This window comes from Bombus terrestris, chromosome 9 (assembly GCF_910591885.1).
Source record: "Bombus terrestris chromosome 9, iyBomTerr1.2, whole genome shotgun sequence".
In the NCBI taxonomy this organism is placed as follows: Eukaryota; Metazoa; Arthropoda; class Insecta; order Hymenoptera; family Apidae; genus Bombus; species Bombus terrestris.
In genome coordinates, this window is record NC_063277.1 from 1,506,381 (window position 1) to 1,529,902 (window position 23,522).

The window sequence follows — 23,522 nt, forward strand, 5'->3', positions numbered from 1 at the left end:
CTATATTTTTTTTATCGCTCTGAACTATTGTAGTATCGTGGACAGGCTGCCTAAGAAATATCGGGTGAACTATACACAATGTTGCGAGAAAGCCTAAGTGCTGTCGGACCAAAAAGGTCTGGAAACTTCAATAAGCCGTGCGACCAATGTATCGTCGATCCTTCAGTCGAATAGTTAGGCCTACGAAAAAAGGCCTACGTGACCATGACCACAGACAGTTGCGGAACACCTATGTGGTAGGGCTATGAAAAATGACAAAGGGATGCTTAAGGGAGAATCGAGTTGTAAGGAGTCGAGAGTTGAGTCGAGAGAGATTTTCTGAGTAATGAGTCGTAAATTATTAGTTATGAGTTGTGAATTATTCATTTAGTTGTCTCCATAGCACATTACTGTATTTAGTTCACGTTAAATAACTATCGTTTCCTGTTTAGTCCATTGTAAATATAGATCCATCTATCGCTAAACTTATCATGTAGGATAGAAATCATTGGAAACCCTAATTTCTAATATTTCTGAATAAATAAATCCTATATTATTGTAATCTGAATCGCGTTATGTTACCAGAATACAATATAATATACGAAACATATTAGATAGAATGTCAAATTGAGATATTTACACTAGAGGCTCCTTGCTCGATCGAGGATTTCTTTAAAATCGATACTTGTAAATATATACGTGTACAGCCTAGTCCAAACTGACAGACAATTGTTAGCAGCCAATCAATGGAATAATGTTGTCCGCGAAAAATCTGCGGAGAAACGAACGTATGTACGATGTCCAGATTGTCTATAGACAAGCGCCTATCAGATTAGGTTTAAGAGGAGCTTGCAACGCTTCGGCAACTTTTTAAAACAGGCCTTTATTTGCACTGCTTCCTTATCTCGTGAATGATTGTACGATTAATCACAAGGCATTTCTCGATCGATCGGATTGGAAATTCGTGCAAATCTATCGTATGACGGTTACTCGGAAGAACGCGAGGTCTAGGAATCAGTTAATCAGAGAAACGCAAGGTTTAGGAAACAATTATCCAAACGATATCGCGTTATCTTGCCTTTGTATAACGATCAATTATTTCGAGCGTTCATGCTCACACGTATGTAGATAACGAGTTGAAAAGATTAAGCAGAAGAAAAACCATAAGAAAAAAACAATTGTTGCCGCGAGTAAAGTTTAAAAAAGTGTAATTTTTTTGAGCCGATGACCTGGCTTGATCGCGTGAGTCTTCTCGTGTGCGAAGAGAAGTCGATCGCGGTTCATGAATTTCCCAGCCATGTTGCATGTTAACGAATCAACGTGAGAGGAGTTGTGTTCTAAGAATAATTCACAACGAGTTAGAAATAGTATCGCCGTACAAACGTATTGATCGGCGACCCTATTCCGTACCAGCCAGAAAGTCCATCGACCTGAATTCTTTTCCGAACCGCGTTCTACCTGTGCTTCTGAACTCGTCAACCGCATTCGGAGTTCAACGAGTTCTTCCACCATGGTCGTTTCGGAACAGCGCGGTGCGACGCAGCGTGCCGTCGATCGTTCTACAAATAGCAAGGTCTCGAGCTTCGCCTCCCTAAATAGATCGCATTTAAAGCAAAGCCGTTTGTATGCAAAGCGATTCGGTTAAATACTGTTGAATCGAGATTGTTCACGCGTCGAACCTACCTTTTCATCGCAATCGCATCAATAGGATTTCATCAGCAGCATGACTGTTCGACTGTTCGCGGAGAGACACGATTGCGAAGAAGCGCGCCAAGAGAGTCGTAAATTCCCGTTACGATTTGATAATCGACGCCACGAAATGATCGATCCCCTATTTCGGTTAGGATAATAAAGGTGGTTGAACCGATGTTAACACCTAGTTAATAAATTAAAACATGCACTTTATTTCGAACAACTTCGAATACGACAAGTCTGCGAGTGTATCGCGTGTAGAAAGATTGATCGCAAGTTAAAATGTTGACGGACCAAGAAACGTAAAGCAACTCAAACTTCCGTGACGATGATGCAGCGGAGGAAAACTGGCGATGGGTGTGTCTAAGGACACGAGATAAGCAGATTCGTTTTTTTTTTTTTTTTTTTATTTATTGAAATTCACAATTTGTCCAATTTGGACATTTGGTGGAATTTTTTAACAGTTAAATTAGCATGTTGGTGGCTACCCCCAGCGAGGTACCATCCTCGTGTTTGCTAGGTTATGTCCTTTATAAGGTCTGCTGGGTGCTTCCTTTTTAGTCTTCTGTCCATGTTTATGGTTTTGTACGTTTCCGCAGCCAGCCGGTTTGGGTGTGTTGCTCTTCTTGATTTGTATTTCTCTGAATATCTGCTAATTTCTTCCTTGACCGTTGGGATTCCCAGGTCCCTCCGTATATCTTTGTTTCTGACGTACCAAGGTCCGTTTACTATTGTTTTAAGGATTTTAGCCTGTATTACCTTTATTTTGTTTATATGGCTCATTGCTGCCGTCCCCCATAATGGTATTCCGTACGTCCAGATTGGTTTTATGATCGTTTTATATATTTTTAGTTTATTTTCTATGCTTAATTTGGATTTTCGGCTTGTTAGCCAATGCATTTGTCTCCTTGTTTTCTGTATTTTTTCTACTATTGATTTGATATGTAGTTTCCATGTGAGTTGTGTATCTAAGTGGAGTCCTAGGTATTTGACATGCTTTGTTTGTGTTATATGCGTGCCGTTCAATAGGATGTTTGGTGGTATCTTTTTTTGTAGCGTGAATGTAATATGGTTGCATTTATTGGGGTTTGCTTTTGTTTTTCTTGTAGCCAATTTTCTATTTTTATGATATGTTCTTGTAGTATTTTGACTGCCGTTTCTGGGTATAGTATGCCTGACTAGTATAGCTGTGTCGTCCGCGAATGTCAATACTGTGCTGTTGGTAGTTGTTGGTATGTTCGCCATGTATAATGTGTATAGTATTGGGCCTAGGACGCTTCCTTGTGGTACCCCGGCCTTGATGTCTTTAACTTGAGAATGTGTGTCCTTGATTTTTATTACGAAGGTTCTGCTGCTTAGGTAGGATTTTATTAATTGGTGTATTTTCTCCGGGAATTGTTTCCTAATTGTTTGTAGTAGACTTTCATGGTTAATTTTATCGAATGCTTTCTCCATGTCTATAAAGAGGGCTGTGCAGTATTCCTTGTTTTCTAGTGCTACTATTATTTCGTTTATAAGCCTGTGCATTTGCTCTATTGTGGAGTGTTTGTTCCTGAAACCAAATTGGTGATCCGGTATTAGTTTTTTTGTCTCTATTATTGTTTTTATCCGGCAATATATTATTTTTTCCAGTATTTTGGAAAATACTGGAAGCAGTGATATTGGTCTGTAAGATGCAGTTTGGTGCGGGTCTTTGCCTGGTTTATGTAACATTTTGATCTGTGCTAATTTCCATGGTTTGGGCAAGTATTGAATTTTTAGAATTACATTGAATATTATTGTCATTAGTCTTATTGTTTTTGGCGGGAGGCTTTTCAAGATTTTACCATTGATTAGGTCGATTCCTGGAAGCAGATTCGTTATTGATGACAATGTTTCCTTAGGAAAGTGAGGGCGACGGGCATAGCTGCTACCTGATTAAGTTACAAGGTTGGTAGGAGAGGAAGGATGCTAGCTGCCCCTGAGAGAAAGTTGTCAACGGGAGACATCTACGTGAGAAAAACCAGAGTTCCCGTATTTTCCTGTTCTAAAGGACCTGAACTAGAAAAATGTTAAGATTTTCATCTTGCGGTCATCTTGTCCCAGGGGTTAGAGTCCGTTTTGTGTAGCAGGTCACGGGACGTAACAATGACTCTTCGGCCAAGGACAAGGTGCTAGCAATCGTCCCATGTACCTGTCCAACCTGAAGCGCATTATACGCGTAAGGTTGCCAGTCGAGAAATCGTTATTTAACCTATGCGAATGATAGGAATCGCTTTGATCGGGAATGAAGAAACAGAGAGGGGAGAATGGAATGAAACGTAGTCGGTCGATAGACGTTGAATGCGAGCTTTCTAAGCTGTCCGGCTGAATGAGCCCACAACATGTACATACTTACTTACACTTTGACAATGGGAATGAGACGAGATAATGGATGGTGGGTGTCATCCGGTGACTACCTACACGCTGCCTAACTTCCTTCCTGCATCTCTGTAGGCGACGTTCTTGTCCAAATCCTCTAGTTATTCCTAGATAGAATTGCATTTTCTAAATATGAAAGAAACCGAAACGGAGTTGATCGTATCATGCGACAAGTTGCAGCCATAAATAGAACACAAGCATCGAACTAGTATACACGTGACATTGTTTTTCACGTGTTTCAAGTATTTTTCTGTTGCGCTGGTACAATTTTCGCGCTAATAAACCAAACAGTGACACACCACCGTACGCGGCGGCTCTTCACGCTGTGGAAATTTCCATTCGTGAAAACCAGTGGCGTAGTCAACCGCTTATTTCGCACTGAAACTTCCCACTTGTATTCAACTTCCGTATTCGACATATTCAAAATGTTTGGTGTCCAGCCTGCATATAAATGCCAATCGTAGGTATCTTCGATTCATTCGTGGGGTAAATTCGAATCATTCTCTATGTCACCATTATCTATTATTTCAATGATTTTATCGAGAATGATAGCCATAAATCACGCGTTGATAAATTAATACTTTTTTCATCGCATGGTAATCTATTTTTTCGTTTCTACATTAGTATGTGGAAGATAACGAGAATAACCATGTATTGCAACATCGCGATCCAACGATTCCAACAACTTTGACATATCGGATATGTAAAAATTATCGACAACGGTCGTTTCGATAATAATTATTTTTAGCTTCACTAGCTAAATATTTTTTAACGCCGCTCTTTCTTCTTGACCTCGTTGAATTTATTTAGAAATATCGGTTGATCGAAAAACAGGTTTCATTTCATATTTATTAGAATTAAGTTGCCTTCAAATTTGAGCATAAAGCATGTAAAAGATCAATCCGAATATTACAGCGAACTATGGTAAACACCGGATGGTTTCAACGATTGGCTGTGAATTTCAGTTGCGCAATGTCGATCGTGTGTTATCTCATTTTAAATTTCTGATAAAAACAGGCTAAACGGTATAACAATTTTGACAATGCAAATCTCGTCGAAGTTTTCTACGTACGATTCATTGTTATTCACGTATTACGTCAAAGTAACGATTGCAAGCGACTACGATGACGTTAGCTACCGTAGGATAAACTAAAAATACGACTATTTCCTTTAGGCTTTTCCAAATAATATCACGAAAAGAACGAGTTTGCCGCAATTATCAAAAGAAACTTGTGGAAGATCTGCAGGCAAAGTATTCTTATAAACGGCTTGTGTACGATTCAGTTACATTCACACTGTGTTATTTTAACGCAAAATATCATTTTAGTTATTTTATTTTATTTTTAAGAACTCCAAGTATATCTATTTAACGATCTGACTGCTGCCTTTTTGTGCATTCAAATTAGACGTTCAAACGAACGAAGTATGTACATAGTTATGCCATCATTAACGATATTAATAGCCGCATAAACGAAAAAACTTAGTGTAGAGGTCGATTGCAATCGAAAAATCCACGTGCTCACGCGACGTTTATGTAAATGTGTTATAGATACGGCAAAGGTAATTCTATTTAAGGTATAACGAACTCTAAGAACGTCCTTTTGGTACTATTTCAGTTAAGACGATATATCGATTAGTTTACCAACACAATGCATTTAAATAACAACCGGTAATACGAATTTATACTTATGATTTCTTGAGAACGAACGATTTATTTCACAATATACATACTTCTGCCTATAGGTGACATTTGCAACAGGCGGTTACGTCGACAATTCCGTGTTCCAAATTTTCCTCGATTATACGTTTAGCTTACCTTATCTTCGATGTTGAAAATCGTGCAACGACAAGACTTTGATTGCAAATTAGGTTTTGACAAGTTTGACAAATCAATCTTCGAACTTGATATCGTCCTTATATCTGCCATATTTTTCAGATTGTATGCCCGATGCCTGATACGATCGGTCTGCCGTTCGTCGATCGTATCTATGCGATCGTTTCTATTCTTATCGATAATATTGGTAAATCATACTTGAAAAATTCTATATAATCATGAGTCATAACGATTGCTCATTCGTAACTCGAATATCAAATACTATTTTGCACGTGTCATCGTCGTATTAAGCAACTAATTGTCGTCATATTGAAATTGTTGCGTGACTCAATACGAAAAAATTACGCGAGCATCCTAAGAAGCTGTGGGAACTTTCGCTGTCACAGGTTTTCCTTTGAAAAAATACTTTAGGAAATTAAGAAATACTCTATTAATACTTTGAAACTCATTTATTGAACATGACATAAAAATCACGATATATGATAATGATGAACCGAGTCTATTGTAAGCTTTCAAACTTTAGATATATTATTCATCTTGAATGTTCGCCTGTAATATCTTACTCGAATGTCTTAACAAACGCTAACGGACTCGTTATTTTATACATGTATAATTATATTCATGGAATGTGCACCCGTCGTTTCGCTTTCTTTTCCATTTTGTACGTCCATGTACGTACATACGTCCAGAAAAGGAAAATAGGAAAAGAAAAAGAAAAAAGATTGATAACAGGTTTTGACAAAAAATTTCAAATGTTCGCTTAGTATCGTATATTTTGTTATTTCTTCTTTTTTCAATCTTTAAATTTTGAGAAATTAAGAAGCTCGATGATGTACCCGACATTTCATTCTTGATGAAGTTACGTTGAAGAACGAGCGTTACGGGCTTTTCAATAACAAAAGCTGCTATTTTATAAAAAGAAAAAAAAAATAAATACACAACATAAGATCGAAAAATAGCGAGAGAATGATAGAGGTTTGTGGTGGCAGAAAACGAACAGGTTGCCGCGGAAAAAGCAACAGCCGCTCGTCAAGTCTATCATGTATGTATATAGATGCTATATTTTTATGCGATCCTGGGGATTTTGGCAGTGACATTCAATCGTCATGGTTGAGGAGAAAGTCATTGAGGGATCAACGATACTATGTATACCGACGAATAATGTCGTTTTGAATCGCGAAAGCGACAATTCTGCTTCTACAATGCAAAAATATTAGACAAAATATGAAACGGCGAGCATATTCTACTTATAATACAAAAGCGTTCTTCAGGCCGTTTTATTATACGCAAAGTATACGTTAGTAAATACGTAAAAGGTACGTAATAGGTACGCAAAGTACCTATACGTTTCAACATAAAGCTCACCACGCATATCCCTAAACGCGATAGAAATTAGTTTCTGATATTTACGTTCGATTCTATCGCTCGATCCAAGCCAAAACTATCAATTTGTACTTTCGTATGAAATTGTTCGTGACCATTTTCCCATGACTCGTACTCCCATCTCCTCAGCCACGCGCTAAAAATCAGCTCAAAATGTCCCGAGTGAGGTATAACGAATAACCATAACGCAGTTGCAATAGTTATACAAAAAATAGTCAAATTGTCGAATAATGTATATGTATATATGCACACAACAGGCGCGCAACAAGCGCGTGTGCGTGTGTCGATGTATACGTATGTACATATTCAAATATATATAAATATATTTGTATATATTCACATAGCTTTATAGTTGCGCGAACATTGTGACCGTAGAATGAAAGTGGATCGAGCTGAAACGGATAAACTATGAGATACGTACAGCTAAGTGTTTTATAAATCGAATTGAAAAGTAACAAATGTTATGTAAATATTTCGAATCAACGCGAAAAATATTATATACAAAAAGATGGGAGGTCAAAGCATCCAATCCACGTTTACTCCGCGGTCCGAGGCCGCCGTAATAAATAGATCGTATTATCTCGTCAATCTCTAAATTCTAATAACACCATTGTTCCTAATCAGTACAAATCAATCAACGAAATGATGGAACGAAATTTCGCCAAGGTTCGTGCAACGTTCTCGATCCTTCGCGCGTCCCAACACTTCGTCAAGCACCACGTTTTACCATCAGATCGGTAATTCTATTGTTTTTCTGTTCTCTAAAGCAGTCTTACATATAACGGCAATTTTTCTGAATTAGTCCTTTCATTCTTATCGCATCTGGTCTTTTCCTTCGTTCGTTCTTTCTTTCCTCGTTCACCCCGCATTTTCACTGAAAAGAAAAAGGAACGAAAAAGGAAAAAAGGAAAGGAAACAAAGGGATACAAAGAAAAACTGTCGGACAATCGTCTTGAAAATTAGGCGACGTGCTTCTCACATCAAATTTGATAATCTTTTAGAATTTAACGTTGAACGATATCTATTTAGAAAATAAATAAATCCCGAAAACATGTTCGATCGAAAATTAAGGAAAAATCGTTTGACCCCATGTTCTCGTTCGAATCAACATTGTTATGGAACGAGGAAAGAACTCGTCGCTGTTGCTATCAAAGGACGCGCATTGATTGACGGAGAATCGAAGCGTTCGTACGAATTTTCGTAGTAACAATAACATTTCCCCAACTTCTACCTCCATTTTTTTATTTTTTTGTTTTTCTTTTATATGATTGTTGCAAAATAATTCTACCTTATAGCTTACGGTATCACAGAGTTACACGCGGTATCATATAATTGCTCCCACTTCGTAATTTCGCAAAACGATAAGGAAAGCGCGTGATCATCTTATTCGAAAAATTGAAAATTGCGGTAATATATAGATGGACGCAGACGATGTCACCGTATTACACATATAAAAAACAAACTTCTGTTTATCTTACACGCAATTAAATACTGTTCAATCATTATGAAACGGAACGATACGTTGCTGTAACTTTGCTCGAATTATATCGTCGTTAAAGTTCTGTCTGAACTTTAATTTTTTTTAAGAAACAGCAGGACGTTTCAATCGTACCGTTCTTTGGTTTTCAATACCGTCCATCGTGTATGAGACGATCGAATAAAAGCAAAGGTGAAGAGAAGAAGGATAGGAAAAAACGTGAATTCAGATAATCAAGAAATTATCTAATTTAGATAATTAGTATTTGTAGAATTGCACATAAAAGTATCTCTACGATTTCATTCGATGTCTTGGAGAGACGTCGTTCTGCGTCCAATTTTCGAGGATACTTTCGTTTCTCTATTCCAGGATTATTCATCAAACAGATTATTCAACATATAACAAGTAACAGGCTTGACCATTTATCTCGACGCAACTAATATATCATTATACTATAAAGAAATTTAACAAACGCTTCGTAACGACTAATCAAAACAGCAAAATCCAGTACCTCGGGCGCGGGACAAAGGAAAACCGCTATGATACACTTCGATACATACTGCGAGGATTCTTTAAAAAATGTATCCTTTTTGCGATATAAACTAGCAAATAAGTCTCGTATGTATTGCAAATACGTTTACCTCGAAACGATACCAAAGGGAGATCAATCTCAAAAAATCAGAAACGGATCGATCGGGAAGAAAGTTTGAAATAAGCAATTTTCCATGCGGGACCAACGTTTTATAAATAAAAAAAAAAAAAAGAAAAAAAAAAGAAAAAAAAAAGTATATTCGTGCATCGTTTCGAAGACAATGTATTTGGTCGCGTGTTTGTTAAATTTTATGCGAGACGAAGTTTAACGAAAGCGTCAAATAAATATTTACGCATATAAGTACAGTTAATGTCGCTCGAACGATAGTGTATATACGTGTATATACACATATACGATTAAAGTAAGTAAGTCTTTTCTTAGGCTCCGTTCTCTCACTAGCTCACCTATATTGTACGTGTATATAATGCGCATTCGTATACCCTTTCGCAGTTTTCGCATATACGCACGCACATTCCCTTTGGAGGCAGCAAGTAATCTTAACGATGAAAACAAGCGTTTCCGGTTGTCGTATGCGAGAACCTCTACGGGAACTCCTTTGACTCGGACGCGACTTACGCCACGTCATAGTCACCCCATTTTTCTGCTTGCCCTAATATTTTAAAAACATATTTACCACAGTTACCATTTGATTGGCTAGACGTTACACGAATGACAAAAAGAAAGTAAGAATCTTGTAAATAAATTCCAAAGAAGTAGGAAGAAGCTCGAACGAAATACAACTTTGTTTTAGCTACGTCTTTAATAGAAAGAGAGGAAGACAAAAAGAGAAAGAAAGAAAATAGAGGAAGGAGAAAGAAAGAGAGAGAGAGAGAGAGAGAGAGAGAGAAAAGGAACAGAGCGTGAAACAATTTTGACCATTTTAGTAAGAAGCGAAGATCGTGTAACGCTTGAGCTGTTTCTGAGATTTTATACGCGCAATAATATATGTACAATGAAGGAACTAGCTTTTAGGTCTGGACATTAAGATCCTATACCGACCCCGACTGGCCACGAACTATGCAATTATACGCGTACGAAACGAACGCGAAATGAACGCGAAATGAATGCGAAATAAACGCAGTCCAACGTACGCGCCAACGTAGATAACGTAGATAACGACGAATTCCATTGTGATTATGTACCTCTTTCACTGGATCCTTCTTGTTGCTCGTTCCCGGTGCTTGTGGTCCTTCGCTCCTTCTTATTAGATGCCACTGTTCCAAGAATCGATCATCATCGTCGTCGCTGGCAATCGAATCACGGGAAACTTTTTCTTCTTACGGCTCGTCCGATTCTATTCCCGTTGCTGTCGTTGTTACTTTTGTTGTTGTCGTGCTGTTTTACCACGCCGAAGGCGGCGGATCCGGACAGGATCGTACCACCCCCTCGTGGATCGTTGCGGACGTGGTAACGGGTGCAGAGGTACGTCGGATCTCGATCGGTTTCGAGCCGGAAATCGGTGGCCGGCCCAAAACCGCCTGACTGTTTCACGACAAGTTTCGCTGATCTTCAGCGGTATCGTCAGCCTTTTTCAAAGACCTTTTCAACTTGTCCACCAGCCGATTGTGGAACTTGTTCAGAGAATTAGAGCTGCCGGTTTTCGGCGGAGACGAACCGGTACTCTTGCTCGGACTTTGCAACGAGCTTTGAGACGCCCTCGAGGACGTTCTCGAGAAATGCCGGGAAGTAAGGGGCACGGAACGGTGAGCCGGCGATGTCAGAAAGTCTGACCCTGGCGAGGTAGACAGCGATGGACCCTCGGATTTTGAACATTCCGAAACCTGCGAACAAAACGAATCGCTTCTTAATTCTTTACTCTTAGTTCTCACGGAAATCGTTAAAAACGTATCGATCGGATGATATTGATTCGAAACGCGCGCCAACTCCATTGCATACCTACTACTTTCACTTTCTATCTGGTCCTATCTTCTGCGGTCGACTCGGTTCACAAGATTCTTATATTCTACACTATACTTTGCAATTTCACGCTACGCGTATGCGCTTTCGAATTTTCCGAAACAAAAACAACGGAGAAATTTAGCCAGTAATCTTCTCGAAAGCGCATGTTTCCTGATGGAAAGTCCTCGCTGATAATCTCGCGTTTGAAAAGTTCGAGGTTGAAAATTAGACCGAGAAACTCGAAGAGCAGGCACGAGGAGTCGACGATATCGGTAGGAATACCGGACGGGTAAACGCAAGTAGATATTTCGGCATGTAGATAGAATCGTAGAGGCAACGCGTACCGATCGTCGCCCATACTGGATATAACACGGCAAACGATCGACGTATTGTTTCTGCCGTGTACTTCGCGAAGCGAATTTAGCGTTGCATTGCGTTGCAGACAAGGCCGAATGCCCTCGATGCAACGTTACGATGGAACAGTGGTTCGCAATCAAGCACGCCGCATCGAGTAATCGATGTTGCACGTGCGCACGTGCGCCACAACCTCGGACACGACGAATTTCTCGCCGCAGATTCACGTACTTCGGTTACGCGCGATTACGTAATTTCTTATCACGAGAGTAACTGGCTCGATTCTTGGGTTCGCGCGTGGCTCTACGACCGATACGAATTAGCATCCGATCAAACGGTCCATGCTATACCGCAAAAACGCCGACACATGGCCAGCCGAGTTTCGTTGATTCGAATATTTCGAAAGCTTTACGAAATTCACTACAATGTCGTGTAAGTCGAAAGTTAACACGGGTCGTTGAAACTCGGCTAAATGCTCCATCGAGTCCAACATACATACACACGTAATTATCGGTTAACGCGTTCACAGCCCCATGCGATTTATAGCAAGGTCTCACGCTTACATTTCTCGAACTTTGCCCGACCACAACGACTACGACGATATCGCCGTGATTCAAAGCGACACGTATCGGCGAAACACGAATGCGTTTTTAAACGAAAAGATTTGACTCGAAGGAACGTTAATCGATGGTGTAAAATTTAGAAGGATATAAAGCGATAAAGATAAGACCGGCGATGAAACGTGAGAAGAATTTCGCCTTTGACGCCGGAAGTATAGCTAAATAGCCTTATCGATGATAGATCGAGTTATGATTTCGCGATGCGATCAAAGCGATACTATCGGAAAGATTATCGCACGCGATGCGTTACGAAATTAGGAACAAACGTTGCGCAATCATGTATCACGCCGTAGCAAAGATGTGCCTACGAACGTCGCGTCGCGAACGCGCGAAAAAAACTATTTCCTCGCGAAAAAGTTCTGTTTTCTTCGTCAGCATTACCAGAATGCCGACAATCCGACTACCTCGCGCACGAAGTACGTATGTGCCACAATAAACGCCGGAATGTTTCGTATCCGTCGTCGAGTCACTTTCGTCGCGCGTAATCGACCATTCGCTGCCTGACCGTGAAATTATTTCCGACCGCCGCTGTACGTATTTACGTATCTATATGACACGCTTGAGAAATATTCGTGATCGAAATTCGTGCGATCTATGAAATGCATTTCGGATACGGCACGCGTTAACAACGTGCTTGAGTTAACAACGATATTCTCGAGTCTTTGAATATCGTTTCCACGCGATATCGCTATCTGACGGAAATTTTTTTTCGCAAACCAAAAAACGCAACGAATGCTCGAGAAACTTACCGTAACGATATGGAAAATCAAATACACATCGTGCGAACAAAATTTCGCGCCAACTTCGAGTTACCGGAACGCGCAACTCTTTCCGTTCGTTTCGATTCTGTAGGTTCGGTTTCAGGCGGATTTGTAACAAATAAACCACTCACCTTTCTACTGCGACAGGCCTGAGGATTGGAACACTCGGAAGATCGACGACTGCGGTTGGTCTTGTAAATGTCCCACTCGTTTTTCATAACGGGCATCATAAACGCCATCTCGATAGCCGGCACTCGTGACCGAGCACACACTCTCTTTCTTTCTATTCCGCGGCAAGTTGCCTTCCTTTTCTTTCACCTAGCACTATACCTAGCCGTCGTCTTTCTCGCTCCGTTTTTCTGGAAAGTTCAAACCAGACGGTTCCTGGCGTCGCTAAACGTCGATAGTTTTTCCAAGAGATTCCGTTGAACCACTGCGTGCTCTCCCTTCACCAGATCGACGAGACAATTTCTCTTTGTAGCGGGAATTGACGAGTCAGTTTTCGGAACGCGTGTGCAAATTTGTTCGTTCTGTTCACGAAACGTTTGTCGCGATTCGAATCCGCTTTTTCGTTTAGGTTTTTCGTCTGGAAATCGAGTCGATGCGAAATTCGCGCAGTGTTCGTTTCGATCAGATTCTCTGACTTCGATAGAGCAAATAGACGCCGTCGTCGACGACAACAATGACTCGTCACTGAGGTTGTTGTGGTTGCTGGTACCGCTGCCAACTGATCCTCCCAATCGCTGTTGCTACTGTTTCGACTGGAAAACTGCATACACGTCGTACGCTTTCACGGATAGCTGGTCGTTTTTTATGGTAGTTCGGCGTGCTGCCTTTTCAACAACGTTCTCGATCACGCGCGTCCGGTCGATGCGGTAGTCTGCTACGGAATGAGCACGCTGCTGCTCGTGTAGGTAGGTGTAAAAGGTTGCCACGGTGGGGATCACCGGCCGACCCTATTGGTCCATTCTGAGGCGGGACTCCTACGTCACGGGTTACCATTGATTTTCCAATGTTGATACACACGGCAGCATGACGTCCCGGATTGATTTTCTGGCAGGGGTTCCTGCTGGATCGCACGTATACGTTGCCCCGATCTCGATATATATCTACGTCAACGCGTAGGAATGTCTCCTTCCCTCCGAAAAGGATTCGCTTCGACCTAACGAGCACCCAGCTTCCTCTCTGGCCTGTCCTCGACCCTTTCGCTTCTTCCTGCAAAAATCTGTTTTCTTCCGCTCTCTCAAGGTCGCCTTATGGCAAATTGCATCGCGTTCAAACGCAGATACCAAATACGTAAGTACACGTGCGATGCACGTTCATCCATTGCGATCCGTTTCTCTTTCGCGATATAATTAGGAATTGCCAGCTTCTATTTCTGACCTGTTATATCCTTCGAAACTTTTCATTCGATACGGAATACTACTGGCCATTAGCGCTGGCGCTGACGCTGGCGCTCGGAAACCTTGAGACGTAATTTCATCCTAGTAGCGAAATGACGTACAACAAACCGCTAATAATCGTTGAACGTTAATAATTGGCTGGCGCATAGTGATGCAATATTAAAATAAATTGCGCGGTACGCGATAGATATATATTAGAATACCAATTCTACCTAATTTGCGATCATTTTTTTACCGATCGATCGATGCGCGATGATACATGACAAACGTACCATCCGATCAAATCAGAAAAATGTATTTTACGCTGGTAAATTGCATGTAAAATTGAGAGAAATACGTTTTATATCTTGATCAACTGTTGGTATCGAGTGCACGTATCTACGGTCGGTATCGTATCATCCGTCGGTTACTAGACGTAACAGTAAAAATAATGGTAACTTATCGCAAGAGTATTATATATATGTTAAAATACAATACAAGCTTTTCCAATGTTTAGCATTATTTACGTGATTGCGAACTTTTATTGAACTAAAAAACAATAGAATAAAGAAAACATAAATTGTAACAATAGAAATATGGTAGATCTAGATATCGCATATACAGTCAATAATTTGCAAACGCGATCTCGTTTGTCAGCAATTTGGTCTAACTTGTTACGTAACGACTTGAATTTCTACATTTTTGAAACTACGATGACTCCAACAGTTATAAATAATACAGAGGCGTAAAATGATCATGCATCGTCATTTTTGTAAAAAGTAAATTTATTTCGTTCGCAAAGGTACAGGGATCTTGGTTTAAATAAACGCAATTCGTTTGTTTCGTGCTGTTGTTGAGTGACCGAAAGAAAGTATAGGTACGCGATATATTCGATAACTATGTTGCTTCCGTTTGCCTCTATAAAAGACAACAGTACTTTGTTCTAACATTTCGTAAATTCTTCTTCTTTCCTTAACTATAAGTAGATAGTACGTAGCTTCGTGTTCGTACATCGGACAATAAAGGAACTGTAAGACCTGGCTTATTGTTAGTTTCAACATAATCGTCGATACTGTTACAGCGATACTAAACACTGTTTTTTTTATTATTCCTTGGAAATTCATTCAAGTAATATCATCAAGAAAACTTTCGCGAATAGATACTTTGAGGACTCGTGTAATCTTGTACTTGCAGTGTTAGTATCGCCGCGATCAGATCTTCGGAAGCTCTCAGACAAATTGCATCGTTTTCTCACTCGGTACTCAGAAAGTAAGCAAATTCTATATTATCATATTACGATAAAATAGTTATGTTTTCTTCTTTCCTTCATACGCGTATTATAAAAGAAGCGTTTACCAACAGATACGTTTCGTACGGCGTGTTATAATCGCTTTAATCGTCAAACTGTTACAAACTTTTCTTTTCAACGCTATACTTCTTCGACGTGGCTAAATGATACTTTATTATATTGCACGATCGCAATATCGTTACTCCGTAAAATCGCTACATTCTTTTCTTTCAATGAAAATACATTTTCGAATATTATCTTATCATTTAACGACAGCGATATCAAGAAATACCATCTTCTGTCATTTCCCGTGGATCTTTCATAAAACATAATAACTAGGGGGCGTATCTTTGGCACGGTTAAGAGGTATTTGCAATTGTTTTCCGAAACACCTTTCCGTTCGCACAGTTCGGTGATCTATAAGCTAATACGCAAGAAGCACCAAATTACAAAAACTTGAGACGGATTCGTTTAGGGCCACCTGGCTCTTCCTCTATACGCCTAACATTCCAGTCTCTCTCTGTGCAAATATATTTATCTCGTCTACGTTTAGTGTACAATTACGACTTACACGCTAGCAAATACTATATTAATATCTCTTTTTTGGCACAGACTTGACAATCACACCGATCACAAACATCGAAAGTACTGTAACTTTGAATAAATAACTTTGCGTTTCTTAGATACCGTTGAATATTTAACAGGATAATTTTCGAATATCCAATCGTTTAATGCCAAGTCGGATGATTCTAAGTAATTGTTGGTTTAAGTACTTGAGCTATTTATATACACGATGCGCATAAAAATAATGTATTTCCGTATTGAACACTCTTTTAAATGGCATTATTTCCTTAATAATTTACCGTGAGAAATGAATTTCATATTTTATTCTCGAATCATACCGATGGATACCGTTCTGTTTCTCGGTTTCCTTATTTCTGTTAAATGCCCCGTGTACCTTTAACCCTTTGCACTGCGAATTTTATTTCAATTTCGTTAGCAACAATTTCCAACGCTTTTAAGCGTTTTCTTCGAAATTTACTTTACTTAAAAAATACGACAATTTAAATAAACGAAGGAAGAAACAAATTCACTTAACCCTTTGAGCGCTGAATACTCGCGGCCTATGCCGTCCGTACGGACGGCGCGCGTCTAGCGCTGACGATCGCTGTGGACGGAATACTTTTTCGTTAGACCGAACTCTGTTCATTGACTATTCAAAGCGTAAATCGTAATAAGTTATAATGATTCAACAGCGTTATTTTTTAGTTATTTTTAATTATTTATTATAAACATCGAAATTTACAGTTAACTAGAATTTGGGTAATAAACTAGAAAACAATAAGCTAGAAAACTAAATTTAGTAAATATAACACAAGTTAATAATTTAGTTGCGTGTGAAAAATTCGGTGCTTGAGAAAACTAAAAAAACCAGATGTAGAATTTTCTGACAAGTGGTAACTACTTCGACGATAACGAGCCACTATTGGCATTTGTTCACTGCCGTAAGGAATGCATTTGTATTTATTTCACACAAACGTAATAGTATTACTTCTGCGTAGGTGTTCGGAAAAATTGAAAAACCCATACATGCGTGCTTAGTCCATGCCGGGCACTTTTATATGTCCTTAGTCCACAACGATAGCTTTCGCCAGACACGTATATGCGCCCACAGCACTCAAAGGGATACCACTTTTATTCGCACTATCGCTGTGTTTCGTAATTTTTAAGTGTATGATATACCTTGAAAGAATGTCCAGGATGCAAACCTGTTTTTCTTTCTCACGTTTCATGAAAATATGCGGACACGAAAGAATGTCGAGTGGGACGCGACAAAGGAGCTCCTGAGATAAAAACTGATATCGAGTCGCACTCGACGCAGGAGTGCAAAGGGTTAATTAATAATTTTACGAAAAGATTCTTCTTCTTTTCCTCCGGAATATTGCGATCTCAATGAGGCGTAAAACAATTACAAGTAGCATTGCACGGCAGAACTTACAAAATAACGGTACACCATGCTTTAATTAGAAAACGAGAAAATATATCTTTAACGAGAAAATATTGCATTTAGGTAACTTGTACATGTTGCACCTTGGAAAAATATCTCAAACGATTCGAATAAAAATATTACAACGATATGTCTCCTTTAAACTAACGAATGGACGATTTCATAAACAAAACAGATAAATAAACGATATATCGGATTGGCAACCAAGTGATTGCGGACTTTGTTAATATCACCTAATGGCAAAATCCGCAATCACTTAATTGCCAAGCCGATACAAATAAATAAATAAATAAATAATCGAATAATTAGACTATCGCGTGAAATATATATATAAAAAAAAAAAAAAAAAAAAACAAGCAAGCGTATAGATATAGGGAGAGTACTATTTCAATTTCGCAATTCAAACGTGCAATTGGAATAGAGGTGGATTCTTTGATGATCCCGCAGGTGATGTCGATGCTTGAATCGCTTCTTACACCAGGCGCATTGAAATCTTGGCCCAACGCCGCATTCCAGCCGTAAATGCCTGGTTAGGTTGCACTTGTGGGAATAAGTACGACCGCATTTCGGACACAAAAACGGTGGCCCATCTTCCAAATCCTTCAGCATCTTCCAAACTGCAACATTTTGTTAAGCACACGATGAAACGTTTGTCACGCATTTGATACAACGATTGGCAAGACGTGGCGGAAGTAGAGAAACAAGCGTTTTACGGCAAAATAATATTAATGTCGGGAAAGAATACAACGAATTCGAGGATCTTACATCGAGCCATGCTATGGCAAAATAAACGTGTTCCTTTCCTCTCGATCGCAACGAAATTTAGATAATCGTGTGAAGATGATTGCACACTCGCGCAAAATTGTACGTTCGTTATAAACGATATTCACGACCAATCGCAAAGAACAGTTCTCGCATGCAACTATCAACATTTCTATGGAAGAACAATTTCACCGTGGAATACATCCGTTTGTTTGACTATTACACACGATTTCTCAACGATGTTAACGTTTATTGAATGAACATTTGGAACGACGAAATCTTCACGGTCTGCTATTCATTTTCATGATACGAAAATTAATGACGTAATAACACATGTAACAAGAGATCGATAATAAATCGATCAGAGATACGATAACTTTTCGTAAATACAAAATATTTATTTTCTTTATCGTACAATTGTGAGTATTCATCGATGCCCATAGTTATCTATGTATGTATGTACATGCGTGTATACTCGAACAAACTTCTCCCTTGTTTCCTTTAATATATTTTATATATACATATATATGCGTATATATAAGTATATATACAATAAGGGTTCATTGATTTCATTTCGACTCATCTTACCTATGTTTCATCTTTGTCTCGTTTACTCTTTACTATATTGTCCTGTACTTACTACGTTTACCACGTAGTGGACATATTATAATTTGATGGAATTCAACAGAAAAATGGCAACAAGTCAGTCTACTATTGTCAGTCGAATATTAACACAATGACGAGTAACCTTCGAGATCACCGTTGAATTCAAGCTATAGATATTTAACGTTTCTGTAAACTGATTAATGGAAATGTACTTAAGGTTTCTGATGAGTTCTCATATGCAGAAGCAAGTTGTGCTTGTGTTTCGACTTCTTGTGACATATGGGACACTCGAATTGCGGCTCGACACCACACTCGAATCTAATATGCCTGTTCAAGGAGTGAGGCCTCGTGTAAGCGTTTCCACAACGCGAGCAAGAGTAGCTGGAAGTATCGCGAACATTCGCGTGATTTCCTCCCAACGATGGTTCGTCTAATCCATTCTCCGACATCTTCCCCGACGCAACGACGTCGTTTAGGCAATTTCCAGAACGCTGTATCTTGCTGGAATACTCGTTACCGTCGGAACCTGGCTCCTCCGTCGCTTGACTTTCCGCCATCAGACGAAGATACAAGCTCTGGTATCGATAATACCATTCGATCGCTGCACTTGGTGAGTACTTGCGTTCTAGAAAATAGACAACAGAATCAATATCGTTCCGCGTTGTCCGCTATTCGTTTCGTCGACGATTCTCTTACATCGATAGTCGTTCGAAAGAGATGAAACGTGAATTACGCGAAAGTGGATTTACACGCAAAGCACGAATCGTGGTACGTTTAACCGATCACCGTGAAAACGATTACCTGCGGCTTTAAATCACCAGCTCTATCCTTTCGTTTCCAGTTATCGAGTCTGCGATCAAATTTTCGAAATTCCTGAACGTAAGACGCGTTCCAAGTGCTATTTAGACATGGAGATTCAACGAGATATCGAGATCGCTTACGCCCTTGTATTACTGTTTGATGTCCAAATATCGTCGAACGCGGCTTATCTTCAAGATTCTGTTACGTTTCCTGACGTTTTCAATGGCGCGTGTTATTAAGCAAATGTAAAACCCGTCTCATAAAATTAGTTACGAATATGAAGTTGATTTTTCTGGCAATCGACACAGACACATATACGAGGTTTAGGTTCACCGCAAACAAGGCTTCGTGTTATGATTAAGTAGCACGTTAAGTTTTTATACAAGCAGCCACACTTTACTTGCAACATTTATAAACTTCACCGAGATTTTCCACCTTTCTCTTTTCTTCTTTCTAATTCAGTTTATTTCACAAAACGGAGAGCATGGTCGCCGGTTCGGATACAATGTTGAACAAGCGATTCGACGACAACAGGCCGATAGGAAAGAGAGGAACAGCAACTTGCGATTTATTGGCATTGTTATACTTGAAATCGATTAAGATGGTATCGATGTCATTAAAGAATATAATGACAATTGTAATTCTCCATATTTATTCATTCTTATCACGGCTTCCTAGTATTTATACGTTCAGGTATAGGAATTTATCGTTACGTACTTACACGCTATTAAGTAGAAACCGATTATGACTTAGTTCAGTTTTAGTCGACGAGATCTGATCGATCTATGTCTGCGAAAGAAACCGGCGATAAGAGAAATAATATTTTTAAAGCGGTACAACAAACGTATTCTAAAGCAGTCTTGTTGCGATTAACATATCTTCATCGGCTTGAGATACTATCTCTGTCGATATAAAAAGACAATTTGAGAATCACATCGAGTATTTTCGTAATAGTATATTCTCGAGGAACATTTTTGTTTCGCCGGTTAAAATATCGATATAAAAATATTCTAAAAATCATTCGTGAAACAAAGATCGCTAAAGTTTATGCAGTTTAATGGGGCTTGGGTATCTTGTGTCGCCCCTGATAATGTTCGTTTAACTTGTACTGGTGATAGAACTTTTTCGGACACAATTTGCAAGAAAACTTTTTCTCTTTGTTACCACACTCAACCCTTTGATGCCTTAATAAACTGTCTCTCCACTTGTACCTCTTGCCACAACCGAAACAAATATTCATCAAGTTGTCATCATTGCGCAAATATTTCATTTCATCTTTTTGCGGTAAATTCATGCTGGCCGCGTAAGGTTGAAATCCCGATGGCAAACCGTACGGCAGTTGCAACGAGAAGTAGCCATCTGAAATTCAAGAAACAAATAAACCGTTTAGACAGCATTGCCGAATTGTTACACGAGAGTGAATAATAGTGAAAGAATCTTAGAAGCGTAAATCGAGCACTTTTTCAACCTGTTAAAAGTTCTTACGATCAATCATATCGATGATACTAGACGCTACGGAAATGTCAAACGATATCGATCGATACGCCTGGTGCAAGTACGATAGCTGAACGACGCGATTCTATAATTTTTCGTCGATTTTACAATCGGTTCGTTAAAATGCCGCTTAAGATATTCTGTACTGAACGAAGCGTTGAACAGGAGCAATAACATAAGATAAAACATTGAAACAACTTTATTAAACGAAAATAAAATGCAACAGATCGCACGTAGGTACAATAATCATCGATCGATCATTCGAAGAGGAAGCATTCAAATGGAAAACAGGTAGAAAGAACGGAAAGAATGCCAAAAACCGATTTCTTCGTTGTGGTTTGCGATTATGAAATTCAATTCATAGAATTCGCGGCTACAATATTACACAGACTGATGATTTTCTTAAGTCGCTACTCTCTACTTGTGTTCTCATACAGACACCGATATACTCCCATTGCGAGACTTGAAAAGCGGCAAGTGTACGAACGAGTCTACTCCCTCCGTTGCGTAAATCTACATGACAAGCCATTTATATTTTCCCGTTTACAAATACCAACAGGCGTCAACTTCAGAATTTAGTAATTAACGATTATTCGATAAGCTTTATCCGACGTAACTTTGCGACGAATTTTTCTAAATAGTTGAAAAGAACATTCGCATCAGATGCGTGTGATTTATCGACGGTCGTTATAGTACACGTTAAATTACTGTGGTTCGCGCGCACATATAGTTGTGTGTGTAACCATGTGTCAGTCGAATAACTTTATCAAGTTCCATATAACGTGGCAGACATCAAATGAAAACATTATCGGCAATATAAAAATGTTTATAGACACGCGCGATATATTTGGCTGCTGGTCAAATCGCTCGATGGAAAAGATTCGAATGGAAAAAGAGAAACTTAGCACCTGGCGGATTTATAGATCGTGGTAAGCATCGACGTGATTCCGTAGTTCGTATCGGTACTTGAACTTTTTGTTGCATAGATGACAGGAAAATTTCTTCTCCTTGTTCCCACAGTCGACTCTCTGATGTCTCCTCAAGCTATCCTGCCATTTGTATCTTTTTCCACAATGAAGGCACACGAACGGAGCAATGACGCAAGAGTTGGATTCGTAACGTGGATCCATACCGCCCGCGAGAGTCGTCGATCCTCCGATTTCCGAGATGTACGATTTGTTAAGGAAGTACGAAGGTTCCTCGTCTTCTCCGATGTTACGAGCCTTTCTCTTCAGCGCCCATAACGCGCTGTAATCTCTCGTATCTTCGATACCTGCGGGAAAAACGTTCAGTGGCAGCGATCACGTTTCATGCGCGATAATTATTGCGAATCATGTAAACTAAAGGCAATGTAATATAATTTCGAATGTTTCCAGTGTTTGTTCTATGTTTAATTGACGCATAAATATAGATACAAATACAAATTGCATGGAAATAAACAAGCGTGAACATTTCCGTTAGGTCGTATAAGTTTCGCAGAATGTTAATTGAACAAAGTCGTGAAAAACATTTCTCTTTCTCGTGTTGAGAAAACAGAAAGAACGAGAAAAAAAGAAAACAAACAAGGAAATGCATCGATCAAATGCGATTCGACAGTTTCTTTCGATAACTTAAAATTCCATTTGAAATGGAGAAAATTCACATTCTCTCGTGCCATCAGAAATGAACAATCACGAAACGACAAAGGTTCCGAGTAGTCTCAAAGTCAGAAGAAAATTGTCTGCACGCTTTTTTTTTATTAAACGGTCGGTTTATCGGTAGCTGTAGACGCGTTGTCTTTGTCACCGCAAACGAGTCTCTGATGCCTCCTCAACGTGTCCAATCTTTTGTAACCTTTGCCGCACTGATTGCAATAAAACTTTTGTCGATGTAGCCATTCGACTTCCTCTTGCAGCTTCTCCAACGACGCATCGCATTTGGCTTGGTGCCGTTTAAGACTGTCCATTCGCGTGTACGCTCTGTCGCAACCGTCGCATCGAAATTGTTGATGAGATTTCACGCTTTTCCGGAGCACGCTCGATTCCATGGAATTCAAGATGGACGAGTCACAGAGCAAATAGTTCATCGCTAACTGTCCGTGAAACGAGATCTCACAAACCTCGGCGTCGTCCTCTTGCTCTTTTTCCGAGTAGCTCTCCGACTTCTCACCTGCAAAGAATACCATTTCTTCGTTATAAATGGGAGATCGCA

General features: G+C 39.4%; 3 protein-coding genes across 3 annotated transcripts in view; all 3 read right to left on the reverse strand.

Moving 5' to 3' along the window:
- Positions 1-6,339: 6,339 nt before the first annotated feature.
- Positions 6,340-13,898, reverse strand: LOC100650814. The gene is made up of 2 exons (XM_003397378.4): positions 13,123-13,898; positions 6,340-11,138 (listed from the first exon to the last, which is right to left on the reverse strand). The coding sequence occupies exons 1-2, from the start codon at positions 13,228-13,230 to the stop codon at positions 10,845-10,847; spliced, it is 402 nt and encodes a 133-aa protein (XP_003397426.1). The 5' UTR covers positions 13,231-13,898; the 3' UTR covers positions 6,340-10,844.
- Positions 13,899-18,308: 4,410 nt separating this feature from the next.
- LOC100649963 (longitudinals lacking protein, isoforms A/B/D/L) overlaps positions 18,309-23,522 on the reverse strand; it is a 159,508-nt gene continuing 154,294 nt past the window's right edge. Inside the window, exon 7 of the mRNA XM_048408686.1 lies at positions 18,309-19,662. Within this exon, the coding sequence (XP_048264643.1) occupies positions 19,250-19,662 (413 nt within the window). The 3' untranslated portion in view covers positions 18,309-19,249. The remainder of the gene's footprint in view (positions 19,663-23,522) is intronic.
- LOC110119579 (zinc finger protein 350) lies at positions 20,225-22,455 on the reverse strand. Its single transcript, XM_020864727.2, has 2 exons — positions 22,241-22,455; positions 20,225-21,197 (listed from the first exon to the last, which is right to left on the reverse strand). The coding sequence occupies exons 1-2, from the start codon at positions 22,314-22,316 to the stop codon at positions 20,893-20,895; spliced, it is 381 nt and encodes a 126-aa protein (XP_020720386.1). The 5' UTR covers positions 22,317-22,455; the 3' UTR covers positions 20,225-20,892.

Coding starts and splice junctions, on each gene's coding strand:
- LOC100650814 (XM_003397378.4), bottom strand. CDS start 13,230: ATGGCGTTTATGATGCCCGTTATGAAAAACGAGTGGGACATTTACAAG. Junction 11,139..13,122: donor AGGCCTGTCGCAGTAGAAAG/GTGAGTGGTTTA, acceptor TTTTGTTCGCAG/GTTTCGGAATGTTCAAAATC.
- LOC110119579 (XM_020864727.2), bottom strand. CDS start 22,316: ATGCAACAAAAAGTTCAAGTACCGATACGAACTACGGAATCACGTCGA. Junction 21,198..22,240: donor ACGATCTATAAATCCGCCAG/GTGCTAAGTTTC, acceptor CTTGAATTTCAG/ATGGCTACTTCTCGTTGCAA.